The following is a 19,539-nucleotide window of genomic DNA, read 5'->3' as shown; positions in this document are numbered from 1 at the left end:
GGAAGAACGCCTCATCTTCCGCCTTGGAACACTTCAACCCCAGGGCATCAATGTGGACTTCAACAGCTTCCTCATTTTCCCTTCCCCCACCTCATCCTAGTTTCAAACTTCCAGCTCCGCACTGTCCCCTTGACTTGTCCGACCTGCCTAGCTCCTTTTCTACCTATCCACTCCACCCTCTCCTCCCTGACCTATCACCTTCATCTCCTCCCCCACTCACCTATTGTACTCTATGCTACTTTCTCCCCACCCCCACCCTCCTCTAGCTTATCTCTCCACGCTTCAGGCTCTCTGCCTTTATTCCTGATGAAGGGCTTTTGCCCGAAACGTCGATTTTGCTGCTTGTCGGATGCTGCCTGAATTGCTGTGCTCTTCCAGCACCACTGATCCAGAATCTGGTTTCCAGCATCTGCAGTCATTGTTTTTACCTTTTTAACAGGATAGGTGTTGAGATGTTTCCACTAGTGGGAAATCTCAAACTTGGAGACATGGTTACACGATAAGAGAAATAAAGGGAAAGTCATTTAAAACTAAGTTGAGAAGCATTTTCTCCCAAAGGGTTGGAAATGCCTGGAATTCACTAATCTGGAGCTTTTGGAGTCTAGAACACTGAAAGCATTAACAATACATATTTAAAATATCAAGGTGTTTTTGCAGCTATGTTGAGTTGGCAAAAAAGAGGAGTTGAGGCATGAAAAAGATCAACCAAGATTTTGATGAATAGTGGAGTAGGCTTGAATTGCTGAATGGCTTACTCCTGCTTCTTTTTGTTACATTCTTTGCAGAGCTCATACTGCAGATTAGGTCCAAGCAAGCAGTGGTGGAATTTGGTGACCACTATTCAGGTTAGAAACGTTGGGCAAGTAGCACAGGAGAACCTTAGATCTTTCTCACTCACAGACCAGATTTCCACTTTGGGTACTTGTGAGGTAATGCTCATTAGAGCCATGTAACAAGTGCCAAACTTGTGGCAAGCATCAAAACTGGTTCAGCTATTCTGGTGGTCTGAAAGAAGAATGGAAGGGCAAGATTGTTAGGCAAGTCAATGTGGGAACATACAGGCATTTGTGTGTCCAGGCATCACTGCAGGATGGTATGTTGCCTCCCTAATGTTACAGTCAACGATGCCACGGCACAGTCAGATTACATTCTTTCGGGGAGGACGGTGCCAATGCTTCAAAGTACTTCAAAGACAATAGGCAGATAGGGAGCAGATATCCTGACACGAATTTACGGTGGAAGAGCGTGGTGCTCGAAAAGCACAACCGGAGAATCGACTTTTCGGGCATAAGCCCTCCTCAATTCTCCTGCTCCTCGGATGCTGCCTGACTGGCTGTGCTTTTCCAGCACAATAATCTTTGACTCTGATCTTCAACAGCTGCAGTCCTCACTTTCTACTAGAGTGTATGGCCCTAGAAAGAGGTTCAAAAACAGTTTATACTGCTGATTCCAATAATACGTTAATCTTACTCCCACTATCAAGCACTGGTGAGCCCAGATATAAGATTAAGTGAATGAACAAGTGTCTGGAAAAATGGCATAGGTTGGAGGGTTTTAGACCCTTGGAGCACTGGGGTTGGCTCTGGGCAGGTGGGACTTGTACATGAAGTATGAGCCACACCTTAGTAGAGCCAGGACTAATATCCTTATGGGAGATTTGCTAGTTCTGTTGAGAAGTTTTTAAACAATTTTAGTTTTGGGAATGGGAATTTATGCAGATTGGATATAAACAAAGCTGGTTATGGGAAGTACAATAATTCTAAATGAAAATTGAAACATCAGAAACAAATCCTAGGATCAATAGGGTCACATTACAGAATCATGTTAAAAAGGCAGAAATAAAAACATGATCTGAATACATAAGATATTCACAGCAAGATAGGTGAATTAATGACACTAGTCAAAGTAAAAGTACATGATTTAATTGCCATTATGGAAACGTAGCTACAAGGTGACCAAGACAGGCAGCTGAATACTCAAGGATATTTGACATTTCGGAGGAAAAGGCTAAAAAGGAATACTAAGTGGGACAGCACTGATGAGACAACGTAAGATCAGTGTATTAGCAGAAGAATTTGTTTGGGTGGAACTAAGATACAGCAAGAAGTAACAAACAGTGGAACAATTACGGCTTATTGCTTTTCTAGTTTAGGATAATAGACAATGAAGATGCAGAAATGATGCTTTTCCTGGCTCCACCAAATCTCAGAATAAAAGGCAAGTCACTTAGGACAGAGATGATGGCACAGTGGCTGAACGGTAAGCACTGCTGTCTCACAGCACCAAGGAGCCAGTTTCTTTCAAGTTTTTTTTGTCAAAAGCTGGGAATTTCTGCTTTAATACCTTGCAACATCATTAACACAAGAACAATAGCAGCTCTAGGAGAAGGACCATCACCGTTACCATCTTTCATTCGTGATAACTAACCTGCATTTGAAGCTGAATTTGGTACAGTTCGGCTTCATGTGCTGACTCCATTTGTGCCTGAATATCACTAAACAGATCCTGCTGCTCCTGTGTCAGTTCTGCCCGCTGTTGCTCCACCTCCTCTTTATGTTTAGTAATCAGTGTACTCATCTCTCTGTCATGCTCCCTTTCATGAACCTGTTAATAAAGATAGCAAGTGTGCATATATAATAGTATTCTAATATTATGGCAAGCTAGCACAATTGAACAAAAGGAAGATCTGAGTTGCAGCAGAGCTCTTCTAGCACGCTGAATAATATTTATCTACCACCATCAACTGGGTCATTCATCTTATTGCTACTCAGTGAACATTGTTCTGTATAAATTGCCTACCATATTTGTCTACATAACAAACGTGGTTATTTCTCAAAAGTAATTAATGGCTTTGAAGGTTTTTAAGAATATCTTGAAAATATAAATGTAAGGTCTTCTTAATTACTGTCTCTGATCTGCACAAATTGGCACACGTCAACTAAAAAACAGAAGAGTATAACTTGAGAGATTTTTTTCAATTGGGCACATTTCAGAAAGAGCAAACTTATTTGTACTGGCAACAATACTTTAACAATAAAGCATTAATCGTTAATGTAGACAATCAAATTAAATCAGAAGGGTGGCAGTTATTTATTGCTGTATTGATGGCAGACATTTTCGCTTTGTTTCAAAATATTAGGTCCATCTTTCCCATTGGACAGTTAGACATTTCATTTGGTTGGAGCATAAGCTGTTCCAGGAGAGGTTTGCTGCATGCTGCTTGCATGTCAATAGAAGCTACTCTAGTTGAAGTTGCAGCTCCCAGTCTGATTAGATTAGATTACTTTACAGTGTGGAAACAGGCCCTTCGGCCCAACAAGTCCACACCAACCCGCCGAAGCGCAAACCACCCATACCCCAACATTTACCCCTTACCTAACATTACGGACAATTTAACATGGCCAATTCACCTGACCTGCACATCTTTGGACTGTGGGAGGAAACCGGAGCTCCCGGAGGAAACCCACGCAGACATGGGGAGAATGTGCAAACTCCACACAGTCAGTCGCCTGAGGCGGGAATTGAACCCGGGTCTCTGGCGCTGCGAGGCAGCAGTGCTAACCACTGTGCCACCGTGCCGCCCACAAATGTGGCTGCATCTCAATTTAACACTTTTTATTACATTTATCTTCTGTTTTCTACAGTGATCTAACAAGTCCTATTCCTTCCTATAGATTGCTGAGTTTCAATGATGCAGGAATGTGCAATTTCCAACTAAGAACACTTTGATGGAACACTTCGGCCTGCACTTTGCTTTTATCCATGCTGGTCACATCTACCTTTGATAGATTGACATTCACAACAAGTGATGATCATGGAAACTTCACTCCAAGAAAGTTCTTGCAAACATTCAAACTCATCATAATTTGCAGATAATTAGCTTCAGCATCTTTCTAAACAGCACTGAGGATGTACCTATTCTCCATAGACTGCAGCAGTTCAAGGCAGCAGCTAACCACCAACTTGTAAAGGGCGCCTAGGGATGGATGCTAAACACTGGCCTAAACAGCAATACCCACATCCAGAGGGACAATAAAAAAAGACACTGTGATCAATATTCAAAAGTTATGAATGAATAGCAACATTTCTGAAGGTAACTAGTCAGAATTGTACAAGTTATAAGAAAGCTTTTCTTAAATATAGATTCTCAACTTTCATTTTTTGTGCAAATTTTAATTCAGATCTCACATGAAACAAAACACATACATCAAGAGTACAAAACAGGAGAAAGTAAATTGGACACTTTTTTCTGTCAGAGATTATGAAGTGCCCCAATAGCATCAATCAAGAGGGTGACAGCTAATTATCTGCAAGAATACTTGCCCGTTTAATTAATCCAATTTGTTTTCTTCTTTCATCTTCCTGTTTCTGTTGCAAGTCAAATGCCTTCCTCACTTCTGCATTCAATTTATCTAACTGAAAGGAATACAAAAGATCACAAGTGCAACAATCAAGCATGCCGGAAAAAACACTTTGGATTAGTCACTCAACACTTTACAATGATTTCATACCTCCCTTATTACAAAAAATTTTGATTCAAAATAAATTTCAAAGATAAATTTCTGCATAATAACCTTCAAAAATCAGTACCCATATTAGAATTGACAGTAAGTTATTTGGGCAATAAACTACATTTGACACAGATTAAGAGGTTCATTTCATTGCAGGAAACTGAGGAAATGCATAAATCGAAAGAATATGGTCAAAAAACTTGGTTCAACATGCTTTGTTCCTAGAATCAAACCAAGGGAGGCAGTTTCTTTGAAACAGAAAACTTTTCACTGCAGCTGGGTTCAAAATCCTGAAACTCCCTTCCTAATGCACTGTGCATTAACCAAATCACACAGCTGCAAGTTTTCAAGAAGGCAGCTCACCACCAACTTCAAAGGCAACTGGGGATGGGCATAAAAATAAATCAAAACTCAATTTAGGTCATTGAATATATTGTCTTCTGTACAGCAAAACCATAAATACCTCTTTCTGATGTTGCATTTTCAATTTCTTCATGTCAGACAGTTGCAACTCTTTCACTTGGTTCAGTTCTTCCTCATAATGGCTGGTCACAACTGCCTGAGCCTGCTGCACTGCATGGTTAAGCCTCTCTTCCTGTTCTTGCAGCATAGTCTGCATTTTTTCATTGAAAGTTTGTTCCAATTTCTGTTGAATCATTCTTTGATTGCTGACCTCCAGTTTCAGAGTGGAATGTTCCTGAAGATGTTGAGCCTTTTGTTCTTCCAGGGTTGCCTCTAGCTTTTGCAATTCAGTAACCTTTCCCTTCAATTCACTGGCCAGGGCTAGAATCTCAGACTGCATTGTACAGTCCAGATCTTGAAGCTTATGCATCAAATCGGTCTTCTCTTTCCTTAAGCAATTATTTTCAGCTTTGATTCCACTAAGTACTTCTTCAATCCTAGAAAGATCCTCTGCGTTTGACAATACTTTATTTTCAAGCTTGATTTTCTCTTCAGTTAGTTGATTTACATATTCTTCATTTTCACTCAATACTGACCGAAGTTCTTTGAGTTCTTCGCGCAGGGATGACTCCTGCATGGTTTTCTGCCCCAGGATTTCAGATACTGTTTGATTTTTAGCTTTTTGAGCCTCAAGCTGAGCCTGCAACTGATCCCGTTGGCTCTGCAATGCAGCAAGCTGACGGCCAAACAAAGCTTGAACTTCACTGGTGACTGAATCTGCAGCCAACTTTTGTTCTTGAACCCCTTTGACTAGCTGCTCCTGTTCTCGTAGCTGTGTCAACAACAACTGCTTCTCCTGTGTCAGATCTTGCACCATTCCCTTTAACATATTAATGTCACTTTCTTTGTCTTTTTCCACTTTTTCCTTTGTAGAAACCAATGCTTTCTGCTCAGGTTCAGACTCCTGGATATTTCCTTGGCTCTCGAGAAATAGCTTCTTTATTTCCTCTTCACAACGATGCCGTTCAGTACTTTCTTTTACCATTTCTAAACGCAAACTTGACAGTTCCTCAGTGACTGCTTTACACTTCTGTACGGCTTCCTGAGTTTCACTGGCTGACATCTTAACTTCCATATGCAATTTCTCCAGCTCCATTTCTTTGTTTTGCAACTGCTTTGTTAGCTCTGCACACTGCTCAGATAACATGACTTTTTCGTGGTCCAAAGCTTCAAAATTCTCATTGGTATCATTACGGTGTATTTGATTATGCAATGTTTTTTTCAGACATTCCAGTTCCTTTCTAAGTTCTCCAGTTTTTAGATTGTATTGTGCTTCAAGATCTTCCCTAAGTTTCGACAAATCAGCTTCATGACTGAACAGCATCTTGGTTTTAAGTTGCTCAAGTTCTACTTCTTGAGATTCAGCCAGTCGGCTTAGCACTTCATCCTTCTCCCTTTCCATCATCTCCAACTTTATACTGTAGTTTGTGATTTCATGTTCATGCCGGAGTCTCATTTCTTTACTGTCTTCCTTCTCTTGGGCCAAAACAGCAGTGAGCTCTTGAATTTCATGATTTAAATGCTCTTTTTCAGATTTGTACAGCTTTGTCTGTTCTTCCAGATCCTGAACCAAAAGTTTATATTTCTTCTCAATTTCAATTTTTTCCTGATGAGACCCCATCATTTTTTCTAAATCTCTGTGAAGTCTCTCTTTCTCGAGATTGGATTCTTGTAGTTTTTCATTTAGATTGATCATCATTGCATTTAAAGTTAGCACTTGTTCACAGGGTCCAGAATGATTTTGAATCGGGCTTTGGAAGATGTCAACCTCAACATTTGTTTGTTCACCTCGCCCCGGCACCTCGCAGACAGGTTCCTGGCTACAACCTGCCCCTGCATCAAACCTCGGTTCCTCTATATCTTTCTGACCAAATTGTTTCTGCATGTTTTCTGCATCAATTTGCCCTCCATTTTTTTTCAGAGAGTGCCTTTGTTGCATGGTATATTCAATGTCTCTCTTTAATTCTGCAATTTCTTGATCCCGAAATAGCAGTGAATGCTGCTGCTGTGATATTGTGTCGTCTTTAAGGTCCAATTTTTCTTTTAATTCTTTAATGGCTTCATCTTTTTCTTCCACCCACTGATTTAATTGTAGCACAGTGCTTTCTGTCATTTTCTGTTGTTCAACCATCTGAGCAAGACAGCTATCTTTGTCTTTTGCACTCTTAAAAGAAGAAAAAATATTGTAGAACTATGCAGAAAAAGACAGGAAAACCATTATATGATTATGTCATAAATATATACTGTGTTCACTGATCTAATAAATCAACTCTGCTATTCAAGAAAATGAGGAGTGAAAAAAATGGAGATTGTTCAATGAGTGCATTATTTCTACTTTACTCATTTCCAAAGTCTCAGAACAAATGAAATTCCTCATTCTTCTAATCTTCCTTCTACAATTTAAACATCACACTGGGCTAACCAAATTACAATTATCTGATTAAATAAAAATAGAAAATACTCAGCTTGACCTTGACAGAGAGAAGTAGAGTTAATGCTTCATGTCACTAATCTGTAACAGCTGAGAAAAAAGAAAGAAATGTAATGGGCCTTAAGTAGGTGAAATGAGGGAGGGTGCACAAGAAGGAGGAATGTCTGACAGAATAGAGGCCAATAGACATTAAACAACAGGAGAGCTGGTGGTGCATAACAAAAGGGAAGTAGTAATAGAACAAGAAAATGTATCTAGAGAATGTAGAAATGGTAGAATAATAAGCAATTGCTATTCCAAAAGCTTTATTTCTTTGACCCCTTTAAGGCAAAGATGGCACTACCTAATAAATCTTGGATGCTTTTTCCCCTCCAAACCTCCTTTCCACTTTATTTCCCTCTGACCACGTCATGTATTCACAATACCCTAAGTCCCTTTCTTTAACCATGAACAATCTGTCATGAGCAAGGACCTCAAAATCTAAAGTGAGGTCAGCAAAACTGGGAGGCACAACGGTTGGCACTACTGCCTCACACTGCTAGGCATCTGGGTTCGATTCCAACCTTAAGTAACTGTCTGTGTGGAGTTTGCATGTTCTCCCCATGTCTGAATGATGCAGTGATTGTAACGAGGTCAGCCAGATGTGCCTCATAGAATAAGATTTCCCTGATTTGGGATGTTAATCTTGTCCAATCAGGGAGTCCTAGCAGACAGATAAGAGGAGTATCAGTCACTCTGACACTCAAAGCTGGACCAGTGTCAAGGATTTTCACGTGTAAATAAAGGGTGACTGGGTGATAGGAGACCAGCCTCTGTGGAGTTATTTCAGTGACAATGAGAGTAAAGCATGCTCCTGAAAAAAACTCGCATTTGAGTTGCAGTAAGCATTTGTGGCATCATGCCATTATTGGGAAGTTTTACTCATTCAATCCTGCCAAAGATAGGGCCTCATATATAAAAAGAATGTTACTTTTTCAGGCAAACGATGCTGGGGCAGATGAAAAGCAATGAGTAATTTTCGTCTCAGCTTGTGGAGCCACAGCTTTTATGGTTATTAGGAGCCTGACTTTCCCGGAGGCACAAAATACTAAACTTTGAAGGGTTGACAGACTTAGCTGAGGAATACTACAAACCAAACCACCTCTAATTCTGAGATGTTATCATTTTACTCTGCAATTCGAAAACCTGGGGAAATTAGTATTGGGATTCTTGACTTGGTTAAGATGACTGGCAGAGGCATTTGTCTTTGGTCTAACATTTAAAGAGATGTTGAAGGACTGGTTGGTATATGGGATTAATGATGTAACCATGCAAAAGCCGACTTGATGAAAACAAACTGGACTTCAAATAGACACTACTTTATCACTAGAAAATGTGAGTGTCTGGAATGGGTTGTCACAGGTAGTGGTGGTGCCAGCGAGTACAATTTAGTTATTTAAGGAATATTTGGGCAGGTACATGGATGTGATGGGTATTGACGGAGATGGACCAAACACAGGCAAATGGGAACAATTTAATTGTGAAAACTGTGTGGCATGGACAAGTTGGCCCAAAGGGCCTGATTTTATGCAATAAACCTCTATGACTCTGTTACCCTATGCATAAAAAGGGTTTTCAATCCTATCACTGAAAAAAGGACTACAGTTGTATTTTACAATTTCAAAAATCAGAATACCTTGGCTTCAGAAAAGCAGGCTAGAGTCATGGAGTCCTACAGCATGGAGACAGACTCTTTGGCCCAAACTGGTCCATGCCGACCAAAATGTCCATTTACGCTAACCACATTTCCCTGCACTTGGTCCATATACTTCTTAACTTTCCCTATCCATGTGTTTGTCCAAATGCCTTTTAGATGTTGTTAATAAACCTACCTCATCCACTTTCGTGGCAGCTCATTCCATATGTGTACCACTTTCTGTGTAAAAAAAAAAGTTGCCCTTTTATTCTTTCCCCTCTAACCTTAAACTGATGCCCCTTTCGTCCTTGATTTGCAAACCCTGAGAGAAAGAAAGAATGCATTCACCCTATCCATGTTTGTCATGATCTTATACATTTTTAAGGTCCCCCCCTTCGTGTCCTACACTCTAAAGAAAAAGTCCTAGCTTGTCCAACCTCTCCTTGTAACTCACACCATGAATCCAGGCAACATCCTTGTAAATTTCTTCTGCACTCTTTCCAGTTTAATAACTTCCTTCCTTTAACTAGGTGACCAAAACTTGATACTGACTGATGAAGGCCAGTGTGCAAAAGGCCTTTTGCACTGCCCTGCCTACCTGTGACTCCACTTTAAGACAATTGTGAACCTGAACTCCAAGATCCCTCTGTTCCTCTACACTCTTTAAGGCCCTACCATTCACCATGAAACTCTTACCTTGATTTGACTTTCCAAAAGGCAAAACCCAACACTTTTTTATAATAGACTCCATTTGGCATTTTTCAGCCCACTTCCCCAGCTGAACAAGGTCCTGCTGCAATTTCTGATAATCTTCCTCACTATCCACGATACTGTCTATTTTAGTGCCATCAGCAAACTTACTAATTATGCCTTGTACGTTCACCTCCAAATGATTGATATAGATAACAAATAGTAACGGGCCCAATGCTGACTCTAACACAGTCCATTAGTCACAGTCCAACAAGCATCCTCCCACTATTACCCTCTGCTTCTTAGCATCCAGCCTATATTGTATTAATTTCCCAGCATGCCCTGAATTCCATGCAATCTAAGCTTCCAGAGCAACCTACCATATGAACCTTATGAAAGGCCTTACTGAAATCCATATTGACTATGTCTACTGCCCTGCCCTCGGCAACTTTCCTGGTCACTTCATCAAAGGACTAACAAATTTGAGAGGCACGACCTTCCATTCACACAGCTATGCTGACAATTCCTAATCAAACCCTGTCTTTCCAAATGCGTGTATATTTTATCCCTCAGAATCTTCTCAAGTAACTTACCCACCACAGATGTTAAGCTTACTGGTCTATCGTTCCCAGGCTTTCCTTTGCAGCCTTTCTTAAATAATGGCACAATATTCACTATCTTCCAGTCTTCCAGGACCTGAACCGTAGCTAATGATGATGCAAAAATATCAGCCAGGGCCCCTGTAATTTCTTCTCTAGCCTCTTGCAGTGTTCCTAAATATACCTGGTCAGGACCAGGAGATTTATCCACCTTCATACATTCTAATACAGCTAACATCGTCTCTATTGTGATATGGACAGTTCCCAAGATATCACCACTAACTTCCCCTAGTTGTCATGTCTTTCTGTGTGGTAAACACAGAGGAGAAATATTGAGAACCTCACCCATCTCCTGCACTTCTACACATACATGTCCACTTTGGTCCTTAGAATCCCTACAGTGTGGAAACAGACATTTGGCCCAATAAGTCCACAGAATAACCCACCAAGATCCATTTCCCTATCTTATTACTCTATTTACCCTTGACTAATGCACCCAACCTACACATCCCTGAACACAATGGGCAATCTAGCATGGCCAATTCACCTAACCTGCACATCTCTGGGGGTCCATATTCTCTCTCTAGTTATTCTTTTTCCTTTAATATACTTAAAGTACCACTTTGGATTCACCCTAATCTTCTCAGCCAAAGCTATCTTGTGCCCCCTTTTCACCCTCTTGATTTCCTTCTTCAATAAACTCCTGTATTTCCTGTATACCGCCAGGGATTTCCTTTATCCCAGCTGCCTGTACCTGAGTCACGCCTCCTTTCGCTGGTCAAAGCCTCAATATCTCTTGCCATCCAGATTCCCTATTCCTGCCAACCTTGCCTTTCACCCGCACAGGAACATATAGACCTTGAAGTCTATCTATCTCACTTTTAAAGGCATCCCACTTGCCAGAGGTCCCTTTGCCTGCAAACAAACTACTCCAATCAACACCTGCAAGCTCCTGTTTAATGTCATCAAAATTCACTTTGCCTAGTTTCAAAGTTAAATCTGTGGACCAATTTTATCCCGCTCCATAACTATTTTAAAATTAATAGAACTGCGGTCTCTGGTCCCAAAGAGTACCCCCAGCGTCACCTGTCCTGCCCTACTTCCCAAGAGGAAGTAGAGTTTTGCCCCATCCTGACTAGGAACCTCTATATACTGCTTGAGGCAACTTTCCTGAATGCACTTAAATTCCACCCCGTCTAAGCCCTTAACGTTCTGGCAGTCCCAGTCTGTTAGGGAAATTAAAATCCCCTACGACAACCCTATTGCTCCTGCAAGTCTCCCCAATCTCCCTGCATAGTTGTTCCTCTAATTCCTGTTGACTATTTGGGGACCTATAGTACAACCTCAATAAATCACTATCCCCTTCTTATGACTTAGTTCCACCCAGAAAGACTCACTGCATGATCCTTTAGTTATTTAATCTCAGAGTACTGCTGTGATACTTGCCTTAATAAAAAATGCAATTCCCCTTCCCCTCCTTCCACCACTTCTGTCCCGTCTAAAGCATCTGTACCCTGGCACATTAAGCTGCCAGTCCTGCCCCTCCCTTAGCCACGGTTCTGTAATGGCTATAAAATCTCAGTCCCACATACCTATCCACGTCCTGAGTTCATCAGCCTTACCTGTCAGCCTTCTTGCATTGAAATAAATCCAATTTAATCCAATAGGCATTCCTTGCTCCCGGTTGTGTTCCAGCTGATTTGTCTCTTCAACATACTATTCTTGATTACTGGATCTCCTTTGAGCCTTGCGCTTGTCTCCCTGCACTTGAGGATCCCAAGCCCTAACAATCCAGTTTAAAACCTCCCTAGCAGCACTAACAAACCTGGCTGCCAAGATATTGGTTCGCCTCCAGTTCAGGTGAAACCCATCCCCTCTTGAACAGGTCATCTCTGCCCCAGAAAAGATCCCAATGATCTAAAAAAACTTGAATCCCTGCCCACAGCATCAATCCTTTAGCCATGCATTCATCTTCCATTCTCTCCTGTTCTTACCCTCACTAGCACATGGCTCTGGAAGTAATCCGGAGATTATCTCCAACGAGGTGCTGGTTTTTAACTTTTCTCCTCTCTCCCTATAATCACTCTGCAGGACCTCATCCTTATTTGCACCTATGTCATTTGTGCCAACACGCGTAATGACTTCTGCTGCTTATCCTCCCTCTCAATAACACTCTGCTGTTCTGAGACATCCTGGACCCTGGCACCTGGGAGGCAATACACCATTCTGGAATCTCCTTTGCGGCCACAGAAACTCCTTTCTGTCCCCCTACGTATTGAGTCTCCTATCACTAAGGTGCGATTTACCTTTACCCTTGCCTGCTGTGCCCCAGAGCCAGTCATAGTGCCACCAACCTGGCTACTGCTGCTTTCTCCTGAATGGCCATTCCTCCCCTCCACCCAACAGTATCCAAAATAGTATACTTGTTTTACAGAATTCATACTGCTCAAGAGGATTGCAAAATCCAAACAACATTCTAAATAATAAATGAGACTGAAAAAAATTGCCATTTGCTCACTTGCTCTGAACATTCCAGCTGAAGTTCTAAATCATGTGCTCGCTGCTCAAGCCTCTCCATGCGTTCACTCTGTTCTTTCAAGTTCTGTTGGAATAGAGAGATTTGTTGCTGGGCCTGAAGGAGTTCCACAAATCCAGGGCTTTTGTTTTTCAAAATCTCACTTGCCTGAAAAATAATATGACATTTAAAAATTCTTCATGAATGCATTTCTTTAGTGTAATTCTTAAGGCAAATTTCATAACTATTTTACCACCATATTTGAATAAATCAGATATCCAAGTGCTCTCGCAGAAATTAATGCTTCAAATCTATCACATTGCTTGAGAAGCCTCATTCAATTAACACTTCTTCCTCCTGGAAAGATTGAGAGGGTAACCAGTCCATACTGGGAGAGGTAGCCGCTTTCCACTACATTAATACCTCTGGCTTGTGACATGCAATGCAGTTGGTCACACCAAAAATATCAAGTACACTAATTTCAGCACAGCAACCCCAAAGCTTTTTAAATTTAATTTCCCCAATTGTACACACATGTCTAGAAGCAAATCATTTGATTTCATGTTGTTATGATGCGCACTTGGGCTGACCTCAAACCAAGAAAAATCCAAAAACTTTCAATCATTCTTTGGCCAACTTTGTGTTGAATGTGGCTGTAATATGTCTTGTTACACTTCTCTATCAATAATTTATCAATTTCAGTTCAGAAATCTCAACTGATTCAGCCTTTTAGAGAAGAGGTACAACTTTCACTAGTCACATGAAAACAAACTCCCTGATTTTACTTTTGACTACCATACCTTTAATTCGGCATTTGTGCTTCCTTATTTCCCCAGTAAGAGAATATAGTTTTCTTGCAACAATCTCATTTAATCACTTTATGGTTTTGTAATATAACTTAGATTTCCCTTTATGTATGCAACCTATCCTCGTAATGCAAACTCTGGTTTCATTTGGTGAATCTGTATTATACCTCTCCAAGTTGTAGTGCTCAAATTGAATGCTATGCCAAATGGGTCCTTACCAGGCTCTGCACAATTCGGGTATTACTTCTTTCTTTCATATTCAGTTGTTTACAAACTCCAACATTCCAAACGTCTTGGTCATCCACCTCATTGTACATTTATGCTAATTTCTAAGTGATATGGTTTTCTGCAGCTTCTAGACTTACATTATTAAGAAAATAGGAATACAGAGGACATATTGGCTATAGTAGATTGCGAAACATTCAAACAGGATATAACTGTATAGATAGGCAAACTGGAAGAGATTGAGAAAACACACTGGCCCATTAGATGCAAGAAACAGATGAAATTGGAACAGACAACAAATAAATCATAGACACATTAATCATATGTATTACTTGCATCTCTACCATGAAGACAGATAAAGTAAGAACCATAAATTTAGCTACATTAAGCAGCTTAAATGCAGTATAAATGGTATTCCAAAAGTTAATTGGACTAATATGACTTGATAGTCTACCTTCTACAACTTGGTGAATTTGATCTTCCAGAATTACTTTGATTTTAGATCATTCAAAGGGTTGGAATTGTATTGTTTATCAATAAGAAACAAGATGCTGACACCTGTTACTAAGGACATGATAGTAGAGCATTTGGAAATTGTGATAATTAAATAGACTCAACATGAAATTATGAAAGGAAAATTGAGTTTGACAAATCTACTTAGGTTTATGAATTGTAAGTAGCAGGATAGATATAGAATGAACCCAGTGGATATACCATATTTTGATTTTCAAAAATCATTAAATACAGCTGCTGCACAAAAGGTTATTGCAGAAAATGCACTGGTTAACGTACATTAACTAAAAGTTGGTTAGTCCACCAACTGTGATATTTCATGTTGGCATGTGTCTTGCTTTGCACCATGCTGAATGCGAAGTGGTCCCCTTCAACTTATATATAACCACTATCTCAAAAGAGAGATAGTGATCCCTTGTAGACTATTATTAATTACCTAATGGACCGGAAACCAAGAGGAGGAATAAACGGGATATTTTGGATTGACAGATTAGAGCTAGCCAGGTAACACAAGGATCAGTATTTGCAGTGTCAGTTATTTACAATCTATATGATTGACTTGTATGAAAGGAAAAGTACAACAGATTCAAATCTGCAGAGAGTTAGGTTGGAAAGTTAGTGGTAAAGGGGTTGCAAAGAGTTTGCAAAGGAATATAGGAAATCACAACAGGTCAGGCAACATCCATGGAGAGAAAGCAACCAAACGTTGAGTCTAGTTGATTCCGCATCAGAGTTGAAACGTTAGCTTGATTCCTCTCCATGGACGTTGCCTGACCGCTGTGACTTCCAGCATTTTTTGCTTTTAGTGCAGATTCAAATGTCTGCAGTAATATGCTCCTACAACTATAGACCTGGTTGGGCAAGTGGGCAAAATATTGGCAAATGGAATACAAAAAGTGATGAACGTGAAATTATCCATTTTGATAAGGAAAATCAAAAAGCAGAATAATCTTGTCATGCTGAGAGATTTGAAATATGTGCATTGAGAAGTAAGTATTCTTGATCAATCATAAACAATCAGACAATCAGAAACGCAAACATTATGTTAGCTTCTATTACAGAAAAAATGAACATATAAGTACTCTTAACAGAATTATATACATCAATGGCCAGAGCAGACTTGAAGTACCATAATAACTTATCTCACCCAAGGGAGCATCACTGCAGTCCCTCCACATCAAGTACAGTTTATTACATTGGTTCCCAGGAACAGGGGATTGTTCTATGAGGAGACATTAAGTTGACTGGGTCCATAGTCCCTGGTGTTCAGAAGAATCAGAGGTGACCCAATTCAAACATTCAAAATTCAGATGGAGCTTGCCTATTTAAATACTGAGAAAATCTGTCCCCTTCTCTTTACTGCTTTCGCGTTATCATGCAGCTTGCTCTATCAGATGAGTAGAAGTTTTCTACAATTAAATATTAAGATAATCAAAGGTACTGCCTTTGCTTCCCAAGCCACAGGGAATTTGAAACTGTGTATGACCCTAGTTCGCCTATCTGACCCTGAGTTTTCTATACAAGAACATATTCTATCATCAGGACTGTCTACTGCAACCCACAAAATGACTGCCATCCTGGACCCTTCTCCCAGCCCTCATCTATGCACTTCTTACTTCCACATTCTATTACTTCAATGCTGTTCTAGCCAGTCTCCATCTTTCGCATTGCATAAATTTCAACTCTCCTGTATTTGCTGGACTCCTCATCCAACAAAGTCAACACAGTCAGAAATGTAAAATTGACACCCCTGTGCCTATGCTTTCACCTGCTTTTCTGTAAACCTGAGGAGAAATGCCCTTCTTCAATTCAGGTCTCAACTGTGAACCTTATTAGATTTGATCCATTACTGGCTGCTGTCTCTTTCGTTGGTCAGTTCCCTTCCAAAACTCTTATTTAAAACAGAATTTACTGTAAGACGCAAGAGAAATAGGCCATTCAGCCAATCGGCTCTGCTATTCAATGAGATCTGATCATCCATTTTCCTCCCTTTTCCCCATAACCCTTGATTCACTTATTGATTCAGCCTTACTAACACACCCTTAACAGAGTTCTGTGGTAAAGAATCCCACAAATTCATTACCTGTAGAAGAAATTCTATCCGAAAGGGTTACCCCTTATTCCACCCTCTGGTCCTAGAGTCTCCGCATCAACCCTGTCAGAACATCCAAGTTGTGAGGAAGGGTCACTCGACCTGCAACATGAACTCTGACTTCTCTCCATTGATGCTGCCAGACCTGCTGGACTTTTCCAGCAATTTCTGTTTTTGTTTCTGATTTACAGCACCCGCAGTTCTTTTGGTTTTTATCAGCCTAGATGAACCTGCACTGCCTACAATGCCAGTATATCTTTTCTCAGATAAGGGCTCAAACCCATTCATAGTATTCCAGCTGTGACCTTATATAGTTCCAGCAAAACCCTCCCTACTTTTATACTCCAGTCCATTTGCCTTCCCTATTACCCACTCCACACCAATGCTAGCTTTTTCTGATTCACTGACAGTGGCTTCCAAATCCATTTGTTCTCTAGTTTTTGCATTCTTTACCAGTTTAAATTATATTCAGCTCCTCTGCTCTTCTTGCCAAAGCACATCACCTCTAATTCCTCCACATTATATTCCAACTGCCAAAGGTTTGCCCACTCACTTAACCAGTCTATATTCCTCCATACACTTTTGGTGTCATTCTCACCACTTGCCTTCCCACTTATTTTTGTGTAGTACATACACTGCCAAATCATTAATTTGTGCTGTAAATAATTGTGGCCCACCACTGAACCCTGTGGCATTCCACTAGTCAAAAGTTGCCAAACTGAAAATGCTCCCCCTTATCCAAAGACAATTTGAGCTTTCTTTGAGTAGGCCACTGGGATCTTTTATGTACACCTGAACAGACAATTAATGTTACAATTTAAAGGAAGACTCCACCTCAGTATGAAACTGAGCTGCCAGTCTGAATATCAGTCAATTTAAAAATAAATCTGAGAAGAAAATGCAGCTTCTACTGCACCAATGTGACAGCTGCATTATTTAATTCACATAAAATGGTTTACTCTGTACGATGCCATCACTTTGGTTCTTTTAAATAAAAAATTCAAGATGATCCAGGAATCTACAGGAACTAGCTCATGATGCTTTTACTACTCAGGAAATTATCTTGTTAATGACAGTTTTAAAAAAAAACAAAACAAATTACATGCCGTAATCAATCCAACGTCAAGGCATACTTATAAAAATCCTTTCAGACTATTAACATTACTGCATATAGTGAGTACCATGCAAATTGCTTCACATGGTGAATATACATCATGGTACGAATGCCTAAACATTGACCAGCCATGCTGAAATTTAGTTCCCAAAATTAGTCTTAAATCCGAGACAGAACACAAGAATCAACGTAGGCATTCAAAATATTCACACCAAGTAGAATTGTACTTCAATATTGGAAGAACAAGTTTGAGATATGTTTGGTGCTAATCTTGGACATCTAAAGCAAAAATGTATCACAATTTAGTAAAGAGAAAAACATTCGGCATTAGTAGTAAAGTTGTGGCAGCTGACTTCAATAATCAATTGCAAGCAAAGGCATCGCTAGCTGTAATACCTGCTGTAATTGGTGCTGTAAAGACTGAATCTGATCAGTTAACTCCAGAGCTTCCTTTTGGACCTCATCTCTGTTCTGAATAACCTGCTGCAGGTTATCGGTCAGCTGGCTAATAACATCATTCCTCTTCTGTACAGCCATCTCTAAATCCTGATGAGACCAGAACAAAATTACAGTATTTATTTTCAGTTCATTATAAATACATATTTTATGCAGTAAGCTTAAGACTGCAAGACATAGCATAAGTAGACCATTCGATCCATTGTGTCTGCTCTGCCATTCAATTCAGGCCAGACTGTTCAGGAGACATGTGATGAAGCACTTCTACACACAAAGGGTGGTTAATGTGGATGATAAATCAGTTCTTAATTTTAAATTTGAGATAAGTAACGTTTCGTTAAGCACAGGTATATGGTGCTAGGCCACAGATCAGCCTTGATTTCATCGAATGGTGGAACAGGCTCAAGAGACTGAACGGTTTACTCCAGTTCCTATGTAACAAAATCATGCTTGATCTGATAATTCTCAACTTCACACTCCTGAATTTTCCCCAATACTTGCAATTCCCTGACTGATTAAAAAGTTAGGTCAATCTCAGCTCTGAATGTGCTTAAAGACCCAGCCTTGTCCATGAATCACAAAAATAATTCCACAGCTTCACTACCTCAGTAAAGAAATTCTTCCTCATTTTGATCTTAAATGTGTGATTCCTTCTTCTGAGATTATACCCTCCGGCTTTCAACTCCCCCCTAAGAGCAAATGAGCATTCTACACTTACACTGCTAAGTCCCCAATGTGTCAAAGTTGCCTTTTTTCCCCCATGGAGGTCGTAAACGACACAGACTCTGAAAAGTCTGGAGGTGAAGAGTTTTAGGACCAAGTTGATAATAGCTAACAGAGACTGCCTCAAGCAGAGGGCTTTCAAGTTTTAAATAAAACACTTATACATTGAAAGGGGTGTGGTCAGTTCTCCCATCTCAGCTTTTGTTTGGTTTGTTGATTTTTAGCAGTGTGAAGAAAAGCTGCTGGACCCAAAGAAGCGGGTCCAGGCTGGTATTCTCTCTGACTTCTATCCTGTAAGAGCTTGTGTTTGATTTTACCTTTTGTGCCAAGGGGTGTTTATAGGGATTGTTGCAAGCAGTTGGAACAGCATCATTCAGTTGGGATAGTCTGTTAGATTTTCAAAGAGGCTAAATTATTTGGTATGGTTTTCTGTTGTTTGTGATTTATTCAGTAACCTTGTATATACATTCTGTTTTGCTCAAAAAAAAATGGTTTGACCAGATGATTCTCTCCTGGAATTTTACACCTGCTTAAAACAACTAACAAAGTTAGGGTCTGGGCTACCTTCTTGAAAGGTTTTGAGGGGTTCAGCCTGGTCCTTAACACTTAAAAATCTTGTATCTCATTATTATAATTTCCAATTCTCATTTGAGCAGGCTCAACCTACTCAATTTCAAATCATATGACAGTTTTTCCATAGCTGGTATCAGCCCAATGAACCTGATCT

At 40.1% G+C, this 19,539-nt stretch overlaps 1 protein-coding gene across 6 annotated transcripts in view; it reads right to left on the bottom strand.

Moving 5' to 3' along the window:
• Positions 1 to 19,539, bottom strand: part of pcnt (pericentrin) — a 312,968-nt gene that overhangs the window by 230,134 nt on the left and 63,295 nt on the right. For 5 of the 6 annotated variants that reach the window (XM_043693410.1, XM_043693412.1, XM_043693413.1 and 2 more), the window contains exons 5-9: positions 18,030 to 18,179; positions 12,887 to 13,051; positions 4,975 to 7,137; positions 4,324 to 4,416; positions 2,428 to 2,604 (exon numbers count right to left, since the gene is read on the bottom strand). In XM_043693410.1, the coding sequence (XP_043549345.1) occupies positions 2,428 to 2,604; positions 4,324 to 4,416; positions 4,975 to 7,137; positions 12,887 to 13,051; positions 18,030 to 18,179 (2,748 nt within the window). The remainder of the gene's footprint in view (positions 1 to 2,427; positions 2,605 to 4,323; positions 4,417 to 4,974; positions 7,138 to 12,886; positions 13,052 to 18,029; positions 18,180 to 19,539) is intronic. The other variant, XM_043693414.1, reaches the window with a different exon arrangement.

Source organism: Chiloscyllium plagiosum, chromosome 7 (genome assembly GCF_004010195.1).
Source record: "Chiloscyllium plagiosum isolate BGI_BamShark_2017 chromosome 7, ASM401019v2, whole genome shotgun sequence".
NCBI classification, from domain to species: domain Eukaryota; kingdom Metazoa; phylum Chordata; class Chondrichthyes; order Orectolobiformes; family Hemiscylliidae; genus Chiloscyllium; species Chiloscyllium plagiosum.
Note: the sequence above shows the minus strand (reverse complement) of the source record. Positions and strands in the feature narration are given on the sequence as shown.